Raw genomic sequence first — 22,721 nt, forward strand, 5'->3', positions numbered from 1 at the left:
TTTTCAAGAAGGAAGGTATTTGCACAGATTCTGAAAAGATGAGTATAGCAGTTGGAGGAGCACAAATCAAACCATTAGCTTTATCGCTATGTGTTTTAAAGGGAAAGAGGAAAGATGATTTCATTCATTGTTTTCCTTTCTTTTTACTCAAGCCATTAAGTCTTTGAAGAGTGAAGCAGATTGGCAAGAGATCCTGAAGAAGGTGAAAGAGGAGGAAGAGGAGTCATCAGTTCCTACAGATCTCTTTAAGGTAGAGGCACAGTATATGTAGTTTCATGTTGTGGATGCTATGAATGCTGTATGTCAAATAAATGATTTGGGGAAGTCAGTCCCTGTTACTCAGAGTTCTTTCACTGTTTTGGTTTGTTGGCTTTGGGGTTTTTAATTTTTTTTCTCCTCTAGCTTAAAAAAATAAGAATAATAAAAAAAATATGCAATTATTATACAATTCTTGTTAAGTTAGACAATGCACCCCTCACAAGTATGTGAACCATTAGTCGTGGGCTGGGCAAAATCCCTGGCTCTGATCCTTTAGAATGGCACCTCTGGTTGTTCACCAGCTGGTCTTGCAGATTAGTGTCCTAGAGGAGGGCAGGGTTACTGCAGTCTCTCTAAATGTGTGAGTACATTTAAAAGTGTAACGTGTAGCATCTTAACACGTGGTGTTTAAGAGTCCTGTTACATCCTGAATGTTAGCAACTGCTACTGAGTCTGAATTTAAACATACATGGATTAAAAATATATATATACAAGTACTGACATGTTTTGAGAAGTAGGAATGTAAATTTAGTCCTTCAAGTTCTTATTTAATTTTTCTCAGCTTTGTTTGGACCCTTAAGCAGAATAGAAGAGGAGCTGCTGTTGCTCTTGAATGTGTTGGGTTGAATGTGTTGCTCTATATATGAACAGGATATGCATAATTGTGGAGCAGGAGTTATTTTGCAGGTTTTGTTAGGCTGAAAATGAAGACTTTTCTAGTTCTCCTTTAGCTCATGATGAGTGCTAGAGGTCAGGGGTGGAAAAAAAATCACTGACTTACCAAACCGCCCTGTATTGTGAAACCTTGCTTGTGAGTGGAGAGTGGCAGAGGAGGAAATCTTGGGGACTCAATTTCCTTTAACTTACAGAACTCTCTTAGTCTCAGGGGGTGTAGTTGGCCTCTTTGTTATAGAGGGGCTGCTAATTCCCTGAGATGTTGATTCCTTAGAGTGAACGAATAAAAACTCAAGTTGCCCTCTTCAATTAAATTACAAAACATATGTCCTTTTTAATGGAGAAAGGCAGGTAATCGCACTGATACGTCATCTTTCAGGATAAACCTGTGATTGGAGTGCATTCATTCTCTGAAGGCATGAAGTTAGAAGCTGTGGATCCAATGGCTCCTTTTGTAATCTCTCCTGCTACAGTTCTCAAGGTACCAGGATTCTTTAATTTGTCCTGCTGAGATTCAATTCTGAACAGATGAATTTAGCAGTTAGAGGAGCACAAATCAAACCTTTCTGGCTTTCAATGCTCAGGAAATTCTCACTAACTGATTACGTTAAAGTCCTGAGCCAGTTTTCAAACACAGTATTTTGTAGGTCTCACTTAGGGGACAGGTTGTTGTGAAAAAGAATCTTAACTGCTGATGGTGAAGGCATTGGATTTGAATGGAGGGGAAAGTTCCATAAGGATACAATCTCAAAAGATCAAATGGCTTAAATTGTCAAAACCAGATTTTAAAAATCCAATATATTCTCTCATAATCTTCAACCTATCCAGTTGAAGATAGGTTTGGGGGTTTTGTTTTTGCCAAAGTTATCATTACATATCATTACCATGTGCACGTTCTGACATGTAGGTGGCCCACACATGAGTTTGAAAGTTGAAATTAAAGCTCCCCAGCATAATCAGGTTTTGAGCAACCTGTCTTCTTGTGTGAGTAAGCAGGTGGAAGGTTCTAAAGAGTCCTGCTTTGATGCAGTAAACTAAAATCTTGCTGTACAACATAAAACCAGGACATATTTTAAAATCTTTCATTTTCCAGGCACTGTTTCTTTTTCTTTAGGACAGATAAGCTCTCAATGTAATACCTTACATTTCTGTGGTCTCTGTCTTTTAAACTCTAACACAGAGTTTGTTCCAGTAAGTTGGTTGTTTATTACTAAAAGGCACAGCCAGTTCCAAGATGAGCAAGATTATTCACCTGTCTTGATATTTTCCTGTCCTGCTCCTGGGTGCTTCAGGAGCATGGTGCTTTACTTGTGACAGTGCATCCTGGGACATAGTTCAGCCTTGCTGAAATAAGCAGTTTTTCGTTTGATATTACAGAACGGTGGTAAGACCACAAACTCTAATTTCACTGCAGTTTTTCATGAGAAAATTTCATATAGCACTTGATCACCTTATTTTTGACATGCTAATACATTACCTCTTACTATTTATTTTTGTTAAGTTTCCAGGTAATGCAGAGGAGTCTGCTGGTTTATGAGTCCCATAGATTCTGTTCTAATTATTTTGTATAAACCCTCACATTATTCAAGGTAAAGGGTTTCCATCACTTGGTGTTGCTGTTTAATAAAGTTATCAAAAAGGGGGAGAGGGAGCCATTGATCAGAAGCTGCTGCTTATGAGACCACATGATTCTCTTTTGGCTAACTGCAGGTATACAATGAAAAATACTTCCTGATAGAAATTGATGACTTGAGACCAGACCGCACAACCAGCCAGACTTACATTTGTCATGTCAACAGTGCTGGTATTTTCCCTGTGCAGTGGAGCCTGAAGAATGGTTTGCATCTCACTCCACCACCAGGTATGTTTGTGCAAGCTTGGCACGCTCCCTCCTCTTTGAAGGAAGCAGATTGCAAATCCCCAGAGCTATGCGTTTAGGACAATGCATTTGCAAAAGAATTAAACACGAAAGGATAAGGAAGATCAAGTCATGAGAAACCAGAGCTTTCAGTTAGTGAAACTGAAGCTTCCTGGTTACATGCCTGTATTTGAGAAGATGACAGTGGCTGGTGATGCTGGTTGTGCATAAAAACCTGAACCTGAACCTTGAATCGAGTTCGTGTGCCAGGGCTGAAGGCACTGTTGATTTCAGCATTAATTAACATCGTACCAGAAGCCTATAGTCTTTGCATTGGATTTTTGCTTTTGGTCAAAATGGAACATTGTTATCCAACATTTTGTAACATTTTTAGAGTATCTCATCACTTAAGGTTTGTTTTTTTTTTTCCCCCAAGGACCTATCAGGCACTGTAGCATATTGCTGAAACCTTGCTTCAGGACATAAGGGAATAGGGGAGTGATCTTCAGCTACTGAAATATTTATTCATTTTCTCAACATGGAAATGTCAGTGCTATTGTAAAACAGGGACTCAGTCCTCTTACCACCACAGAGTTCAGAATGTTTTGGTTTAGCCACTCGTGACATTAGAGGAGCAAAGACCATAGTAGGATGTTTGTCTCTTGCCTTTCCTTGGGTGAGGTACAAACTGTGGCTTTGCTTGACTCAGCACTACCTGGAATTTTGCATGTGAAAGATGAAACCTCACTTTCTAGGCATGTGACTGGGGCTGACAAAGATTTTTAAGCTTCTTGTTTCGTAGCCCCCCTGGAAATGGTGGGCATTCTGAATTGTATGAGGTCTCAAGAGCTCTACTGGCACTGACAGAACTGAGAAGAACAAATGGGTCCTTCTGTGCTTAACCCCTCCCTAAGGGGTACTTGAAATTCATGGGTTTATACTGTCATATTAATACTGTATTCTCAGACTAGGTTTAAATTTTTGCTTGATCTCTTAAACCCTTGTCCCAGGCATTCCTTGTAGGGGAGTGCTTCCAAGTTCTACTGAAATAACTGCTCCACTTGTCTCCTTGCTCATATACTGCCTGCCTCAGACTCTGATGGCAGCACACTTCTGCACCCAGTTCCATTCAGCTGTTTGCTTTTTATTAGCTCACAGGGAAGCGAAGTATTTCCTCCAAGAAGAATTTAATTTGTCTTTTTCTTGGAAAGAGGCTCTGTAACCTGATGGACTCCATGTTCACTCTTCCCTTCAAACCTGTATGCAGATTTACAGCTGCTAGGAAACTTAATGAGCCTCTTAGGATGTCTGACTGCTCTCTTTAATGACTTAGTATTTAACATGGTTTTGAGAGAGTAGAATGTTGGTACTGTGCACATTTTGAGTGCTCTATTCTTTAAAAAAATACGAAGTTTCAGAGCTGACACAACATCAATGAAGGAATCTTGCAGAAACCTTTCCTCAACGTCATCTGTGTCCTGTGAAAACAGTGTGAACGCTTCCTCTTGTTTCACTTCCTACCCGTGTCTGCTTAGCAGATGTACTCTGTTCACACCACTGGTTGCTCTCTGTGAAGCCACTTTTAGTTTGGTATTATTTCAAGTCGAAAATGGGAGTCAAGGTGGGGCAGTGCCCCCAATCCCCTCTGCAATGAAAATAAAGAGTATGTCTCAAATACATGAGAACCCTCATGGGACTGACCTCAAGTGGCTCAGTGAAGCCTTAGTCAGCTCACCAGGTCGAGTGACCCCACCAGATTTCAGTGACCTGTACCTTGAGCCAGTTTGCGATGAGTCTCATGCTGCTAGACTAATGCCTTTGCCTTTTCTTCACCTAGGTTATCCTGGGCAGGACTTCGATTGGGCAGACTACCTCAAACAGTGTGGTGCTGAGGCAGCTCCCCAGAGCTGCTTCCCTTCGGTAAAGTTCTCTTGCAGAAACACCTTTCTTCTCTTGTGTGAATGACACTCTGGACTCCTGGGAGAAGAACCTTTTACATGTCTTTGGCTTAAATTGCCTTTCCAAGTAGACCAGAATAGAATAGTTAATTTGGAAGGTGCCTACAATGATCATCTAGTCCAACTGCCTGACCTGTTCAGAAAGTTAAAGTATGTTGTTAAGTGCATTGTCCAAATGCCTCTTAAAACACTGACTGGGATGGGGCACTGACCACCTCTCTGGGAAGCCTGTTCCAGTGTTTGACCACCCTCTTAGTAAAGAAATGTTTCCTAATGCCCAGTCTAAACTCCTTTGGCACAGCTTTGAACCATTCCCATGTGTCCTATCACTGAATACCAAGGAGAAGAGATTCCACTCCACTTCCCCTCCTCAGGAAGCTGCTTCCCTTTCTCCAAACTAGACAAACCCAAAGCCTTCAGCTGCTCCATAGAGGACATGCCTCCCAGCCCTTTCACCAGCATTGTTGCCCTCCTCTGGATGCTTTTGGGAGCTTCTAACATCTTATATGTAATAACTGAGGAAAAGAAAGGGTTAAGAGAGTTCAAATATATGCAAACTGAAGTAGGTTTATGCCAGTTTCCTAGATGAGGAGGTGGTGGACCAAATACTTCAGTTTTGATAAAATAGATCAAAGATAAATGATTGATTGTGAAACTGAGATATGTAAGAGTCTGTGGAATAGTCATAAAACAGCATCAATGCTTGGCAGTCCTGTAATTGTGGAAACATGGCCTTTTAATAGACCTTACTTTCATTTACTTGATGTGCTCTTTCAATCTTCCTTCCTTTCAGGTTGAAAAATTAATTCCATTGTATTAATCAATACCAAGTCATCTTAAATTAATACCAAATAATAATCTTACATTAATCAGTGCCTTAAGTACTTGGTGGATTTGGGGCTTTTGTTGGTTCAGTGGCAGTATTGCTGTCTCCCAAAGCACAATACCTTGTCAAGCAGAAACGGGTGCTATTAAAACCTGCCTTCCAGTTCCATTTACAATACTTGTCTATTGTGGTGCTTAGGGAGAGAAATTAAAATGATAATTACCAGTTTGTAAAGAGGATGAGGCTGGCTGCGAATTCTTGTTGCCCTGGTCCTGTCTTTAAAGCCCCAGACCCCACCCCCGAACCCAAAGCCCCATCCACAACTTTTTACATTCAGTTTAATAATTGACATCTGAGAACAAGTCCCTGAATTTATTATCCCATTTCTGAGAAAAGTTGCTCCCTGTAGGCTAGTTCCAGAATTCATAATGTATTGATCTGTAATCATGCTGCAGAGTGGCTCTGGGAGGTGGAGTCCTGTCTGGCACTTATGTCTTACCTTTAATTCAGGAGCTTCAGAGCTGGATAAATATCGATTGTTACATTTTAGGAATGTTTTGTGTAAATGTGGACTAAATTGGTGAATAAAGTAAAATCCTACTTAGCCCCAAAAAGTAAAATGGAAAAAAAAATCCCATGTTCTCTGTCAGAATGGGAATGTTATTTGCATATGAACGTGGATTTCAAAGCTAATAGAATGGAGAGCTGGGTCAGACTAGTTGTCAGACTTATCACTTAGGTAGCAAGCAGCAGAGAATTCCTGGTTGCTTAGAATACACTGAGTCCTTTCAGTGAGTCTCAGAATCTTTGAGTACAAACATGTTCTTTTCTAGGTTTGCCTATAGAACCTTTTAAAACTTAAATTCTTTGTAGTTTGTAATACATCTTATGTATATTTAATGTGCTAATTATCTAAAATCTCCTCTGACTGCATATCTTTCTGTGTTACTCAGACACTGAGGCTTTTTGTGTTGCTTCTGTTCATGGCAGTTCATATCATATAGTAGATATACAGATGGTATTTTACTGAAGTGTTCTGTCTTTCTCCTAGTTAACTTCTGACCATGGATTTAAAGAGAATATGAAGCTTGAGGCTGTGAACCCTGTTGATCCTGAAGAAGTTTGCATTGCTACAGTCACCAAGTTGAAAGATTCCTATCTCTGGCTTCAGCTGGAGGGTAAGCCTGATGTGGGAGAGAAGAGTAGCACTTGGATTGAGTCTTCTGTAGTACCATCATCAAACCTGAGGAGTGTATGGAGCAAACTCGCTGCATGCAGAGTATGAGCAGCAGGTCACCGTTTCCTCAGTGAAAACGCAGCAATAATCCATTTGCAGTGTCTGTTTCCCACTTAGCCCTGGATGGCAGTGCCAGTTTGAGCCAGGCAAAATGGCATTTGTGTCAGTGCTAGGCTTGTGCACTGTGCAAAGGGCTGATCGGTGTCTTTTAGAGAGCAAGGGCCCTGTAATGTTTTTACAAATGAGTGACCTGCTTTCTGAGCAAGCTTTGACTAGACCTAGGAAGAAAACTTCTGGAGAGGTTCTTCATTAAGATAGAATAGGCCTATGTCAGCTGTTCTCCTTTATAATCCTGTTTCTTGATTGGAAGTACATCAGCATACACTTACTATGCACTGTGCATCTCCTCTAAACTGCGGATGGCAAATTCCCATCCCCAGCCTTTAGGAGGAAGCAAATGAGGTCAGGAAAGAATCTGGTCAATAAAAAGGGATGAATAAATAATGGTATTGTGTTCCAAATACAATATAAGCAAAAGCGGCTTCACTGGCAAACATATAGCAAGCGTTAATCAAATTAGGGGGTTTATTTTTATGAGTTGTTTCAATTTTTGCTTCTCTAAATTGAACAGGCTCCAAGAAGCCCGTCCCTGACTGTATAGTGAGCGTGGAATCAATGAATATATTTCCAGTGGGTTGGTGTGAGACGAATGGATATCAGCTCAGACCTCCTCGCAAAGCAATAGGTATCAGTTCTGTTCTCTTTGTGGTGGTTAGTTGGGTCGATAAAGATGGCAAGATCTTCTAGAGCAGGCAACTGCAGAGTTATTGCTGGCATCGCTGGATTTGGGAACATTCACCGTATACAGAGAATCTATGTCTTGTGCAACTGTTGCCCTGGCTGTTAGGTCAAGTTGGAATCCATACAACTCCAAAACGGGCAGTGTTGGCTTGAGACCCTTGCATGCTGTACGAAATAGAAATAAAGGGGATAGTTTCTAAATGGGCCAGGTGGTAATGATCCCTTAATGACAAAATGTTGAACAGTAAATTCTACCTCTTTACACTAGTAAGTAGCATGAGATGGCGTCTTGTCTTAACTGGTTATTGAAGCTCTGTTTATTGAAGTTTAATGGGAGCTGGAGAAACTGAAGAACTTCCTCAGTGTTTTCTAAGTAAGATACAGAAATTGTAAGATGGGGATGGGCTGTCATTTACTGCAGCTCAAAGCAGGAGAGAGTAATCTGGGACGTGTCTGCCCTGCCAAGGACACAGGAGGAAGCAGTGGGAACCTAATTAGAGAAAAGCTGATTAAAAAAAGGCAGAAGTTTGTAGGGCCAAAGCCTGAAATTGGTGAAGAGGCACATGTTGCATTACCTTGTTTGACATTATTACCTGCTTGTGAAAGCCAGAGTTAGCAAGTGGACCCATCATTCAGTTGACTTTCTCAGTTACAACACCGGTTTCCTCCATAGCAATTGCCTTAAGTGGTAGATGTTTTTAACCATCAAATTTCATTCCATTTTGAAGTTAAGCAGTGTTGAAGTTATGCCAGTAAAGTGGCAAGTTAGGCCTAGGAACCTAACCTTTGGTTAAGTTTCAGTACTCAAAGTTGCTGAAAAGGAAAGCACATCATTCCTTTTTGGCTGGTATTACCGGTAGTTTAGGAGCTGTGGTACAAAGAAAGATGCACAATAGGTGAGATTCCCTAGAAGACTGGGGGGATGCATGCCTGGTTTAATGACTTTTTACTGAAACTTAAAGTAACCCTGGTGGGTTACTTCACATTACATGGGCCAGCAGGCCTCCAGTGCAAATAGGTCAGCTATCTAACATTGTGGTGACTTTGAAAATGGATTCTTTTGTGCATATAACTTAGTGAAAATATATATATATATTGTACCAGATGTTTCATTTGTTTGCCTCTCACACCTTGCTGTTTATTTCTTCTTCTTCCTTTCAGTAAACAAGCAGAAAAAAATTGCAGTAGTTCAACCAGAGAAACAGTAAGTAATGGGGGTTTTTTTGCTCTTATTTTTTGTTGCAGTTTCGTTTAGTATTTTGGTTTTCTTTCTTTTCATTCTCTAATTGGAAATCATGTTATCCTGGGGGAGATTTTGCTTTACAGAAGTGCTATACTGAGGGTTAAGCAATTCCACAATCCATTTATCTTAATGCTAGTAGTTTCTGTTCATTTTGAAAAAGACCTCTTGCACTGCTGTATTAGGAAATAGAAAGGATGGAAATTGTCTTTTAACAATGCTTGTGCAACTCAGGTGAATTATTGAATAGGTCAAGTCATTGAAGTTCTGGGGTTGAAGTTGTTGGTTGTTCATTTTTAAAAGATTGTGTTATCTGTAAGTGTTGGAGTGCATTTAAGAAAAACTAGCCTGACCTTAAGACTGTTAATAAGTTTGTGCTTGAGCCTTTTTTTCAATAGTGATAAATAGGGAAAATTACTGGATTACTTTTCAGTTGTATTCCTTTCTCAAATAACAGTTTCTGTAATGTAAGCACACAGGAAATTTGGCTGTTTTAACATGCAGCTGTGATTTTGCAAAGCTGAGCAGAAGATTTGGCTTTAGTCTGAGTAGATTTAGTATCATAGAATCACAGAATAGTCAGGGTTGGAAAGGACCTTAAGATCATCCAGTTCCAACCCCCCTGCCATGGGCAGGGACACCTCACACTAAACCATCTCACCCAAGGCCTGGGTCTTGAACACTGCCAGGGATGGAGCATTCACAACCTCCCTGGGCAACCCATTCCAGTGCCTCACCACCCTCGCAGGAAAGAATTTCCTCCTTATATCCAGTCTAAACTTCCCCTGTTTAAGCTTTAACTCGTTACCCCTTATCCTATCACTACAGTCCCTAATGAACTGTAATACTTCTAATAGTTCCTTCCCAAACTAAATTTGGTCCTGACTAACCAAAAATGAGAGTTCTACTGAGATCTACGATTCGTCTATGAACTCTGTGTCATGGATATGAAACGCCTTCATGTGAGGCTACTCAAAAATACTCAGAATGCCTGACAGTTGGTTTTATTGACTCTTACAGCTTGACAAACACCAGATCTGTCAGTAGTCCTGCCAATGTTTTTGTTGCTCCTAAAAATACTGAGCAGACTGTTCGTCCATATTTTGTAACTGGGATTCTTACCAGAGTACTTGAGTCATTCCAGTTGTATTTTGTGTAAAATAGGTACGACTGTACACTGCCTTGTGCCAGGAAATGGGAAATGAATGTAAAAGGAGGCAAAAAATAGAAACTGCTGTCAGTAGCTTTGTGCTTACCAGCTTGACGCCTATCTACTTCAAGCAAGGAAGGATTGCTGCTAGCTGTAGCAGTACAGTAGTTCTTTCCAAATTGAATTTGATGGTTTTCACATGTTGTTGTTGTGAAACAGGCGAGGTGTAAAAAGCAGATTAATAAGGCTGGACCTGGAGGGAAAAAAAGAATGGTATGGGATGTGTTAATAACAGAGAGGTGACTTTCCTCACATCTGTCCTCGTGCCCAATCCTTTTGTCATTTCAGAATTTTGTCTTCAAGGACAGTTCATGATGGACTCAAGAACCAGGAAATGAACTCTTCTGATTCAGGTATTGATCAGGGAGGGCAGGCTAACAAAGACAAAATCCTGGAACACTTCAGCTGCCTCATTGTTTAGCTGTTCAATGCTCTTCTGTTAGGAGAGAGCAGGAAATGGTTTGAACATTTTCATCCCTTGATGATTCGTTGTACTTCCAAAAAGAATGAAACAAACAGAACCAGAATTACAGGTGTCCTGCAATTGATGTGTGCATTAAACCTGGAGATTAGCTTTTTACACTAGAACATCCGCCCTTGCAGCAGAGAATACGTGGAGCCAAATGTGTACTGTGACCTATGCAGGTGATTCTTTTTATTGTCACCCGTTATGTTTAATAATGTTGGGAGAAGTGTAACAGGCATGCTGCATCTGTGCTCTTGAGTTGATAGAGTCTAGCTTTGGGAAGCAGGTTTGTCTGTTTTTTATGGTAACTTCATCATCATGATAAACAAAAGCAATTCAAACAGTAAACTGCTTTGTGTGCCAGATGGCGAAATCTAGTAATTTTCTAAACTGTTGCGAGAATGAATATGATGAATAAATACATCTGCTGGTGAAACAGTCACACAGATCTATCTGGCAGCAAAATACCTCCTCTGCTATTTTCTGTACAGTGAAATGCACATCTGAAGCTGCACCAAATGTAAGCTTTACAGAAATGGTTCGTGCTTGGTTAGCATCTTAATTGGCTTCTAATAGAGTCGTAATGTAAATTTGACTTCATTTGTTTATCTGCAGTTACCAGCTACTGAATTTAAGATCTTTATGTGATAGCGTTGTTCAATCAAGAAAAACTACAGCACTGCTAGGGGAAAACAGTTTTGTATTTATACATGAATATCTTGCAATACATAATATACCTAATTTTAATTTTGAGCAGGGCTGAAACATTCAGTAGGTGCAGACAGCTTGATGTCACTTCATCGACGGTCATGTCATCAGTTGCTGCATCTCTTGTTTGCTGATTGAGGGAAAAGAGTGGAAAAATGCAAAGCAATGGGATATTGCACTTCAGGGTTAACAGTGGAGAACAAGCTTGCCGGGTTCTCTTGGGGGCAGAAATTTGGGGGAGAGATAATTACTTGACTGGAAAATTTGTCCATAATTGCTATGTAGGAAGTGCTTCTGCTACCAAACAGTTGGGATTGTCGTTTTCTTGCCTGTTCCCACTGGTATAATACCATGAAGCATCAGACTAGCCAGGAAGATTTGTTGCTTTTCTGATAAATGACCAGATTTATTTCTTGTAGTTTGACAGTTTGCAAGCATGTGTATGAAGTCTGAAAAATAGTTTGGCAACATCAAATAACTAAGGCCATCACTGCAAATGTGACACTGAAACTACCCCAAATTCATGTCAGTCAAGACTTTTTCCCCTCCTTTTTTGCAGCAGGCAAAATACTACTTACTGAAAGAAGTAATTCTTTCCTGGGGAGGTTGTAGTGTGTGATTTTAATCTTTGCTTTCTCATTTCTCAGTGGTAATTAACGGAAAGTACTGCTGCCCAAAGATCTACTTCAACCACCGGTGCTTCTCAGGGCCTTACCTTAACAAAGGCAGGATTGCAGAGCTTCCACAGTCTGTGGGACCTGGGAACTGTGTCCTTGTTCTGAAAGAGGTGAGGTGGTTGTACATAGTGGACCTGCATGTAACAGTGTATCATAAATGCTGGAGTCTCTCTCTAATTATAGATGGGTAATTAATAAATTTAAGCTTATAATAAGTAAAGAGAGTGTTTTGCATAAAGTCAAGTATAAATCATGGTCCATTTTCTGAGTGGCTGGAAAGAGTAAAAGCCTCTCATTTATCTGAGTTACAGCCATCCTGCTACTGCTAAACTTTATGTTAGGTTAATGTGGAGTAACCTGTAATTACCACAGTCAAAGGAGTTAGTATCTTTTTATAGCTGTAATAAATGCTTCAATTTTAATGAACAGAATTTAGCTTCAGATAATCCCAGAATTCCTTTACAGTTCGAACTGTTGATGTTAAAACAGAGAAAATGCAGATTTTCTTCATAGAAATGGCAAACTGTTTTCAATAATTAGAAAATTAAAGAATTCTCAGTGTTTTGTAAGTTGGATGTGATTTGCAAAGGTCAGATGAAATAGTGGTTTTAAAAACTTCCTCATGTAACTGAGGGAGGGGAAGAAAAATGCACAAATCCTGCGGAGTGTTGCTAGAAGTTCAACCGATATTCTTAGTTGTATTCATTTCAATTATGGCTCTTGCTTAATATATGAATCCTACAGTGAGCTGGGTACTTGCATTGTATTTAATACTCTTCTTTTGAACTGTAGACTTCTGGACTGCTGCATTAGTGGGAATGCAGCTGCAAATTGATTATGCCAAGGTTCTGATGCACCTGATTTGGGAGTGATTTGAAATAAGCACATATTGAAAGTAAGAAATTCAGTTTGAATGCACATTTTTTACTATCCCCCACTAACTTCAGGTTATTCACAACTTTGAGTTACTTTACAGCACCAGAAAAACTCTCATTTTATTGTAATACAGGCCTTATCATGGTTCATAAAAGCAAAACAGAGGAGAGCTTAAGATTCTGCAGTGGGATTTGGTAGCAAGTAGCAGGTTGGCAGGCAGCAAAATCCTGCAGCGTTTTTTGGCACATTTTCACATGTCAAACAATCTCTTAAGATAATCACTTAGATCTACCTAAGGTTATGCAAGTTTTGTAGTATTCAGCCCCAGGGTTTAATTTAGTGATGTGTAATTCAGGGGCAATGACTTGGAAATCGCTGGATACACTTGTGACTCTGCAGACATATTCTGAAGGTTTGGCAAGGCCCAGAGTGTCAACTGCTCTCTTGTTTTCATTTTGGCAGTATCAGGAGATATCTGAAATCCTGCTGTGAATGAGTGCTTTGATGCTGGATAATTTGGATGAATAGAAGTAATTTCCTATTTTATCCTGGCACTTTAAAATGGATTTATGTACAAATAACTTAAGTGTAGTTTCTCCTTTTCCCTCCCTCACTTTCAGGTTCTCACTTTACTGATCAATGCAGCTTACAAACCGAGCCGTGTCCTGCGAGAACTGCAGCTGGATGAAGAAGCTGCATGGCATGGGCATGGAGAGACCCTAAAAGCCAAGTAAATATTTTGTCCTGTTCCCTGTTTAGCTGATCCCAGTAACACTGTTACCTGCAGTCTGTGCTTCAACATCTCATGTTTCAGAAAAGGAAAAATTGCTGATTGTGTATCAAGATGCTGACAGCCATGAAACTTCCAAATCTTTATACATTTCTTTATGAATATCTGGTGCAGTACATCCCTTCTTAATGCTCCTCAGTATGTCAGGTGTGCTCTGCTACTGGTAAGGAAGCAGCTAGTGATTAAGTAGGAATGGTGTGATAATAGCACAACGTTGCATATATGCTGGCAGACCTGCAGGTGAGGTTCAAGATAAAGATAATTGTCAGTATTTTAGAGCAGAGACACATATGCTTAGGAAGCTTCTCAGACTTCCATGGCATTTACATACAAATTTCTCTGTGGAAGAAGATTTCTCTGAAAGTACGTTATAGCAATACTCTGAAATAGTCTGGCATGGCAGTGTTTTATAGTTAACCTAAAGCACTCCCTGATTCTCCTGGTGAGCTTTTTGGGTTGGAGCTTATTGGCAAGATTATTCTGTGTCTAAGAAAAAAGTAGTGATCATATTTGCATGTATTTGATAAATCCAGATATTCCTTTATAGTCTAGTGAAGGTCTTGTCATTAAGTCACTGTGTTTGCATGCTACAGATTAGATTTTCCTGATAATTAGAGGATTCCTGAATCACGACCATATTTTCAATGCTAGGTACAAAGGAAAGAGCTACCGTGCAACTGTGGAAGTTGTGAGGACAGCAGATCGGGTGGCAGATTTCTGTAGGAAAACATGCATCAAGCTGGAATGTTGTCCAAACCTCTTTGGCCCTCAGATGGTGCTGGACAAGTGTTCAGAGAACTGCTCTGTCCTGACAAAGACTAAATACAGTGAGTAGGTTGCTGATCTCAAACAAAGGTGAAGCTTTGGGTGTTATGTTCTTGTTTCTTTTGTCTTTGGCGTCAGAAGGAATCCAAAATACATTGCTTTGCTTACACAGAGAGCTTGAGCACCACAAAATGTCCATGTGCCAGTGTGTAAGGGAGAAAAAAAGAACTCTATATTAAGTGGTAGAACCGTGGCTTTATTTTTTTGTTGTGTGCTTAAAGCTTTATCTGCTGAAGACAACTTCTGGAACAAGAACTGCCTCTGATATTGTAATTAAGGCAGCATTGTGATTCCTTTACCAACTTGATGTGCAACAAAATAAAACACCATCAAGCTCTTTTCTTAGCTTTTAGGAGTTTTAGGGGTTTTTTAAAGCAAACTTTAACCATTTGACACTGTGAGAACAAACAGTCCATTGAAGTTGTGTTTAAAAACTATAAAACATCACCAAAAGCACCATTAGATTAGACCAAGTCTGTGGTTGATGATTTTTATATAAAATCTGATCATTTGGGGCTTCTCAGAGGTAGAGGAAGTAAATCTTTATAGGGCAGATAAAACTGATTGTTAACAATTCTTCCTTAACCCAAATTGAAGAGGAGAATACAGACATTGGGATTTCTATAGGAAAATGTCCTTCTGCTGATTTCCCAGTCCTGATGATGGACAAACATAACTAGCGACATTGAAGGTACGTTTCAACACGGTGCTCCTTTCTTCTGTCCTGGTAGCACACTATTACGGAAAGCGGAAAAACAAGCGGATAGGTAGGCCTCCGGGTGGCCACAGTAACCTGGAAGTAGCCATGAAGAAACCAAATAAAAGACGGAAGAGACGAAAACATTTTTTTGTTCATAAGAAAAAACGTTCTTCTGCGTCAGTGGATAACACTCCAGCGGGATCTCCCCAGGTATGGACTGCCAACAGCTTTGATCGATACACTATGTGATCTTTGACCAGCTCCATTTGAAACAACACTTAGTTGCTTGTAAGCTCAGCTTACAGCTGACAAATGGGTGGCAGTTATAGCTTTTGTCCTAAACTTCCCATTTTTGTATTTATTTTTTTTTTGTTTCATCACTTTTTTTTTTTCTCTGCTTCTTCAGGGCAGTGGGGGAGAAGAAGAGGATGACCAGGATGAGGTAGATGAAGAGTCTCTGACTGAGGATAGTACATCAGAGCACCAAGATGAATTGCTTGAGGAATCAGAGGTATCAGAGAAAAAATCACTGTCATCCTCTCCTACACAGAGTGAACTGTCTCATTCCCTGCCTCAGGACAGAGACAAGCGGAAGAGGAAGCTCAGGACCTTTTCCTTTTCTGATGATGAAAATAAACCTCCTTCGCCAAAGGTAACATTGAATGTAGATTTCTATTCTAGCTTGCTCACTGTTGGGCAAGAATGAATATCATGGGAGTATTTACCATCATCATCATACATGTAAAAAATACTCTGCTACCCCATAAAAGGCATTGTGAAGACACTACAGAATAAATACACAATTTTTACTATGGTCTTATTACAGCACTGTAATAGAAGACTAAACAGCAAGCTGTAGACAGAATGGTGAGCTTTCCATTTCCCAGCTGCTAGCAGTCTTCTTGGTTCAACCGGAGCAGTGATGTGGTATTGACCAAATCCTGGTTTTAGATCCCTGCTTAATGGCTCTAATGATGTTTTAGCCTACACTCTCAGCACAGTGCTGTTCTGCACATCTCTGCTAACCAAGAAACCTCTGCAATTTGTGCTCTCATTAGACCTTTACTTGGCAGCTGAATGTTTGAGTGTGGTGGAGTAGAGGAGAGTGTTGGTCCATTCCATAGGTAATATTTTTGGAATCGTTTTTATGCTGGGTGGCTTGTCTAGGACATAAAGGTGGAAGTTGCTGAAAAGCTGCAGCTGGACAGTAACCCTCTGGAGTGGAGCGTGGCTGACGTTGTACGATTCCTCAAATCCACTGACTGTGCACCACTGGCAAGAATCTTCCTTGATCAGGTATTATTTTCTGTCTGTTAGAATGTTGAATCTGTCACTTTGCTGCTTATCTTCTAACGAATCAGCAAAAGAAGCTACTTTAAATTCTAATGGTCTTTTGAGGAAACAAATGTGTGCAACCTTCTGCATTTGGGGAGAGAAGAGTTAAGGGAACAATCAAAATTTTTCAGGTTTCTTAGTACCCAATAGAGAGCATTTGGTCTGTGGGTCGCCCAAATCCCAAGTCTGCATTGTAGAGAATGCCTACAACAAAGCACCATGAAGGCAGGAGCCTGTTTTCTAGGAGACAGAGTTTTGCTGCTTGTGTTGACCTTTCCAAATGATAAATATTTCCTATTTTGCAGACTAACTGCAGGTGTCATAGTGTTCTACAGCTGCACAAGTGAACATTTTTGTCTTTAACTAGGACAGCTAGAGTACATACATGAGTTAACATCGTATCTGCATCTTGGTTAATATTCAACATAAAATTGCCTATCAAAACTGTATTACTAGAACTAAGGATGAGTATGGTTTGTGGTAGATGTTGCAGAAGATATTCCTTGTGGAACTTCTGTTTCTATAGACAGATGCAGAGGTGAGGTACACTGACTTTCTGCATGAAATTTCCTTGGTTTCCATTGCTAGACTGATCATGTATTTTCTTTTATAATAGCATCTCAAGAGATTCTGTCCCTTAGGCAGTGAATCTGAGCTGTCAGTTTAAGAAGGAAGTGAAGTTGTTGTGAGTAAGAAAGATTTTTAAGCTTCATGGGATGCATGAAAGAAATCTATAATTCACAAAGGGTCACAAATCTGAAACTGCAGCAAGTCAAAGCTGAAGGAGCAGAGAGTATAAAAACACAAAGTCACTATGGAGTTTTTGTCTTCTGACAGGAAATTGATGGCCAGGCTCTGCTGCTGCTGACCCTGCCCACCGTTCAGGAGTGTATGGACTTGAAGCTCGGGCCAGCTATTAAACTTTGCCATCACATTGAGAGGGTGAAGCTTGCCTTTTACCAGCAGTTTGCTAACTGAGGAGCAGCCAAGTTGAAATGGACTTTTGAAGCACAACTACAAAAACATTCTACTTTCTTTTTAGCAAGGAAAGCCAAATGAAATTAAACTGAGGCCCTGGTGACCTAAGAGCATCTTGTCAGCCTCAGGTTTTCACTTTGACGAAAGGAAGACAACATCTGGAGCAAAATGCCAGTGCAAACACGGGCTACTCCACCAGCTGCCAGCTCGGGAACACAGTAGTCTCTTGCTCTATGGTTCCCTTTTTTTAATGTATTTTTTACTGATTACAGAAGTCTCCTCTGGTGGGAAATGACATTTCAATAGTTCTGTTGGCACGGAACTTTAAAAGAAGAACCGGATCCTGTTTACGTTAGCATGTAGGCTGCCAGAAGTAACCTTTCTCTGTTCCTGATGATTCACAGAATTCCCTTTCCTCCCAGTGGAAGAAAACTTGCTTTACGACAGCACTGACTTTGGAATGTGCTCTTTGCACATTCGTGTGTTAATGTTGAGTTTTTAATGAATTTGTTCATTGTAAGGACAACAACATGGCCACAGGGTTCTGAATGTACAGTATAGCAAGAGTGTGGTTCCTTCGGGGTTTTCGTTTGGTTGGTTGGTTTTTGTTTCATTGCTGTTGGGGTTTTGTTCTGTTTTGTTTTTACTACCTCTGTAGCCTGAACAGTAGAAGTGATGAACTAAAAAAGGAGGGAACTGCTTGGTCTGGACAAATCATCTGTAGCTGCACAAGTCTCTCTTCTGTAGGCATGTCAGGAGTACATACCTGATACAAGCATACAGAGTTTCTGTTCCAAAGCTTTAGCTGAAACCTGTGTAAGGCTTAACCTGGATGTTTCCTTTCTCTCATATATCAGAAAACTTACTTATTTTGCACTTCTCTTACAGGTGGACTGTAGGAAAAAAGGAAGGAAAGAGAAAGTGCTTCTGCATTTTCTGTATTTTGGTTGTCAGATTTTTGTTCTTTTTTTGAACTGTGTGAAGTTATTTCCTTTTTTTTTATAGCAAACAATTGGGCCATGTACACAGAGCCTGTCAGCAGACTTTTGCTTTGCTACCTGAACATCTTTTTAGAGAATACACTAAGGAAACTGCCTATAGAGGACTGCAACTTCGCTGTGCCAGTGTTTGCATACTGGAAGCTGTCTTATGAGCATGACTTTGTATTTTTAACTATTTACAGCTGCTCAGGATCAGACTTGGTGAAAATGTGAGGGGCTGAGAAGAGGGTTGTATGCTTGTTTCAGAGAAAAGGACAAGGACTAGAAGGGACATCTAATTACATCAGTAGACCCACAGTGGGATGAACTGCTGATTTTAATTTTCCAGGATAATAAAACCCTATCAGCCACTTGCTGTAGACCTGTGCTTTACACTTCAAGTAACAGGGTTTACATTACTTTCCATTAAGGATGTGGGGAACCTTACATCAGGCTCAAGATCTGCATCAGATAAGCATCAGGTTTCAGCTGGCCTGCATGCATTGACTGCCTATTCTCAGAGTATTTGGGGCAGCATAGGCAGGAGCTTTGTGTGCAGCCCTGGTCCTTTATCTCCTGTTCAAATACATTTTTGCAGAAAGCCCCTGGCATGCTGAGGTGTTTGAAGTAGGAAGGTGCTCACTGCAGGTACCTCTTTAGGAAAGACACATATGCTGGTTTCTGATAAACACTGGTTCCTCTGGTCAAATGGATTCATTCAAGCATCTCTTAGGCCTAATGCGATCAGTTACTCTGATGCTGTGAGCTGTGGGATTCAGCAAGGAGGTAGATTGTAAACTAAGTGGAGTTTGCACAGTGTGTCTGCATCTGCCACATAGGTGTTGAGGGGGAGCTACCTTCAATGAAAACTGTTCAGAGTAAGCAGCAAAATAACTGGGGTTTATTTCTTTTGCCCCTTAGAAAAACTGCCTACTAAAGGCAGCACTATTTACAGAAGTACTAAATGAGACTTTTTTCCCCATTCCAGAACCAGTAAGTAAATGTCAGACATTTACTGCTGTTTAATAGCCGGGTGTTCCTGAGAGAGGGAGGGCAGTATGTAGCTAGGATGAGTTTTTTTCTCCCAAGTTGTAAGCAGAGTCTGAAAACACAATTAAACTGAAATCAAAGCGTGCCTCCTTCTTCCTCACACTGTGTATGTGGGCAGTAAACGGCTTTCATATTCTGCTTAGGTCATGCACCTGTACTCCCCTCTCTTAGGGCAAGCTCAGTGGTAAGCCATTAGGCTTGAAAAAGGTTTTGAAAGAAACACTGCTGCTTTGCTGTCAGCATCTTGTCTTCAGAAATGTGACCAGCAGAGAACTTCTGGGGTAGAAGATGATGCTTTTGGATCAGATTTGTCATTCTTCAGGGTTTCCAGAACACCATTGCACTGATACCCAGCAGAACTGACCTGCATAGCCAAGAGATGTTGCTTCCACCTTTCCCCGTGGGCAGATAGATGTCTTTTTAAGTAATTGGCAGGAGAGAACAGAGCTTAAAGGATGATTTAGTGAACCTGTTAATGTGGCACCTAGGGTTTTAAATACAAATGTCATACTTTTTTTCCATGCAGTAAATAAAGCAGTCAGCAGTTTCAGAGCTTAGTGGGATACTTCCTGGTCACCTTTGGCATGTTTTATAGGCTGGATTTTTCTGCCTTGTTTTGGGAGGCACTGACAGTCTGGTCCCAATGGGATCTATTTTTGTTGAGGTTTTCAAAAGGGATGTTTTCATTATTTGTGAAATGTTTTTATGCACACGGGTACTGTACACTCTGTTTCCTGGAAAAAATGCACTCTGTTTTATTGCTGGATTTAAAAGGGATAATTGGGGCTTTATCTTGATGAATGGTGTTTCTACTTGACTGTTTCAAGTTCCTCTTTCTCTGTGTGTGGCAGATGACACAACTGCACTTGTGTTTGTTCATTTTACTCCAACATGACTTGAAATCAGCTCACATGCTGCTTTAGTTGCTCTCTTTCTTCAAAACTGGATTTTGGCTGAGTCTTGTCGATGTTTCACCAGCAGGAATTGCTGGGGCTGCAGTAATTTAGGCTTCAGGGATTTGTGCTGTCCTCTACCACATCATTCATCATAAAATACAACAAAAGTGGAGTACATTGATGGCTTGCTAATGTCTTCAGTACAAGAAAATGTGCCCTCCACTGGGCCTTGTTGATGTGGATGGTAAAAAGAGACTACCTTTGGCTGACCCACTGAGGGTTTGTATTCTTGTGTATTTTCATAGGTACAGTCTTGGTTTTGCACATCATAGCTTTGGAAACCTGGTGGTGCCTCCACATGGCACTTGTACTGTGCTAAGCTAAACCTTGTTAGGCAGAAGTGTTTTCTTGAGCTACTATAGCTGTCTGTACCACCCCAACAATTCCGTAACAGAAGTATTTGACCTCCATACATGTCATAGAAGGTTAATGTGGTAGAATTGTCCCCCAAAGCCTGAGCAGCTTCAGTCCATCCTAAACTGAACGCAGAGGGTTACAGCACTGATCTTGGTGAACAAAGACTACTTTTTTCTAATGCTAGACATTTCTGTGAGTTGCTCTTTGAGGAATGAAGTAAAAGGCAGATCATTTGTGTGTTGTGTAGAACTCCCGGAGTGCTTGTAGTCTCTCCTGGGAAATGGAAACAGTACATACAGAGCTTGGGAATGGTTGTTAAAATTACTTTTCCTTGTCAAAGCTTTCAGCAGTATTTTATTGTTTCTTTAGGATTTGCTAGTGTTTATTCTTGATTCCAGTGATGCTTTAAAGGAGGGAAGGAGTATCTGGCTGCTAGGTCTGCAGAAGTGTAAATATATTTACAGTTGATTTGACTGAGCACTCCATTCCTCTGTATACAAAGACTTGGTAAGTTGTTGGCAAAAAGCAAAGTGGCTTGTGAGATTTTTGAATGTAATGGAATAGGCTTCAAAACTGTCAAGCTCATACTGGAAACTGCATACCTTTGGACCAAATCTGTTGTTAGAGAAGTTACTAGATGAAGTAGCCTTACCAGAAAGCCAAAAATACAATGATCCTGTACAAAGCTACTCCTTAACCAGTCTTGTCACATGGTGGCAGGCTGGTTACTGCCTACTGTGAGCTCAAATTACCTAAAAGTAACTAAGCACAAAGACATAGGCTCTGTCAGGAGACTTCAAACGGTGGCTGAAGGCTCCATTTTAAAGGGATTGTGTGCTGAACCCGTTTCAGAGTGCTGCCGACCTTCCCCAAACATGCATGTAGCCTTGTTTTCAAAGGCAGCCTTTTGGGTGAAGGATTAGAATGGGACTTGGGAGCACCAGATATAACAAGCCTTTTATTGTGAAGTGTTTTTTCTAAAAAAAAAAAAAGTAATTAATAATGTGTATGAAATATGGCAAAAATGAGTTAAGGTTAGTGACGCTTTGTCTCCGCGGTCATTTCTAGCTTCCTCAAGATCACATCTGTTCTGAAATGCACCAGACTTACAAATGGACTTTTAGATGAGAAGACAAAGTTACTGTTAGGTGTAAAGCCCAGCTTTAAACCCTGGAAGTGAGCAGGTCTTGCACTGGCAGAATTCAGAGGCAGTAGGTCTAAGTGACGTAGCACAGCCGTGGCGCAGAGGCTGTGGAAGCCCCCTAGCCTTGCACAGTACAAGAGGAGTAGGCCTTCTGCTTGGGATCTGGGGCCGGCTCACTCCAGTGACATGGATGAACAATGAGGTCCGGACACCGACGAGTTCCTGCCCACTCTGAAAGCTGTTGAGCACCAGTTTCCAAGAAACCTCATGGAGAACAAAATCAGTCTGGAGGTGTCGTGTTTCTCCTCTCATTTCATTGCTTTTTTCCCCCCCAGTTTGTTTTAAATAAATTTTAAATAATCTTTATAGACAATCAGAGGTCTTTTAGGAGGCTCTGCCCTGAAGGGTACCTGCGCTCCACCTGTGGGCCTCTTTTCTTATACTAACTCATTGGAACTGATGCACTTTTCCTGTATTTTGCCTTTTTTAATTAGCTGCTTGTTCTTAAACAAAGATTTAAATGCATATTGTGTTGTGTCCCTTCTGCTTGTTGTTTTATCTTTCTTTTAACTTTTAAATATATATATATATGCAGTGAGACTGAAGTACTACATGGAAGAGAAACATGCACAAGAAAATATGCCTATGAAGTCCCACCATTGTTTGAGCAGGTGTAACAATTTAATAAGAGGATTTTTTAAAAACTATTTTGGATGGGTATTTTGCTTGTTTTGTCTGTAAATAGTGTACATAAATTTGTGGTATATGACAGTTTTAAGTGGTTGTAAGAAAATTAAAAAAGAGGCTTAAACTGTT

The 22,721-nt window shown here is 40.4% G+C and overlaps 1 protein-coding gene across 2 annotated transcripts in view; it reads left to right on the forward strand.

Annotated features, from left to right (window-relative positions):
* SFMBT1 (Scm like with four mbt domains 1) overlaps positions 1–22,721 on the forward strand; it is an 83,859-nt gene extending 61,138 nt beyond the window's left edge. For both annotated transcript variants that reach the window (XM_062610239.1, XM_062610238.1), the window contains exons 7-21: positions 153–250; positions 1,313–1,414; positions 2,644–2,794; positions 4,629–4,711; positions 6,627–6,753; positions 7,444–7,557; positions 8,775–8,817; positions 10,352–10,416; positions 11,885–12,024; positions 13,411–13,520; positions 14,232–14,407; positions 15,137–15,315; positions 15,512–15,757; positions 16,273–16,401; positions 17,278–22,721. In XM_062610239.1, the coding sequence (XP_062466223.1) occupies positions 153–250; positions 1,313–1,414; positions 2,644–2,794; positions 4,629–4,711; positions 6,627–6,753; positions 7,444–7,557; positions 8,775–8,817; positions 10,352–10,416; positions 11,885–12,024; positions 13,411–13,520; positions 14,232–14,407; positions 15,137–15,315; positions 15,512–15,757; positions 16,273–16,401; positions 17,278–17,418 (1,904 nt within the window). In that variant the 3' untranslated portion in view covers positions 17,419–22,721. The remainder of the gene's footprint in view (positions 1–152; positions 251–1,312; positions 1,415–2,643; positions 2,795–4,628; positions 4,712–6,626; positions 6,754–7,443; positions 7,558–8,774; positions 8,818–10,351; positions 10,417–11,884; positions 12,025–13,410; positions 13,521–14,231; positions 14,408–15,136; positions 15,316–15,511; positions 15,758–16,272; positions 16,402–17,277) is intronic.

The sequence above is a fragment of the Pezoporus occidentalis genome, unplaced genomic scaffold (assembly GCF_034315485.1).
Source record: "Pezoporus occidentalis ecotype Australia unplaced genomic scaffold, CSIRO_AGI_Poc_V1 ctg145, whole genome shotgun sequence".
NCBI lineage: Eukaryota > Metazoa > Chordata > Aves > Psittaciformes > Psittacidae > Pezoporus > Pezoporus occidentalis.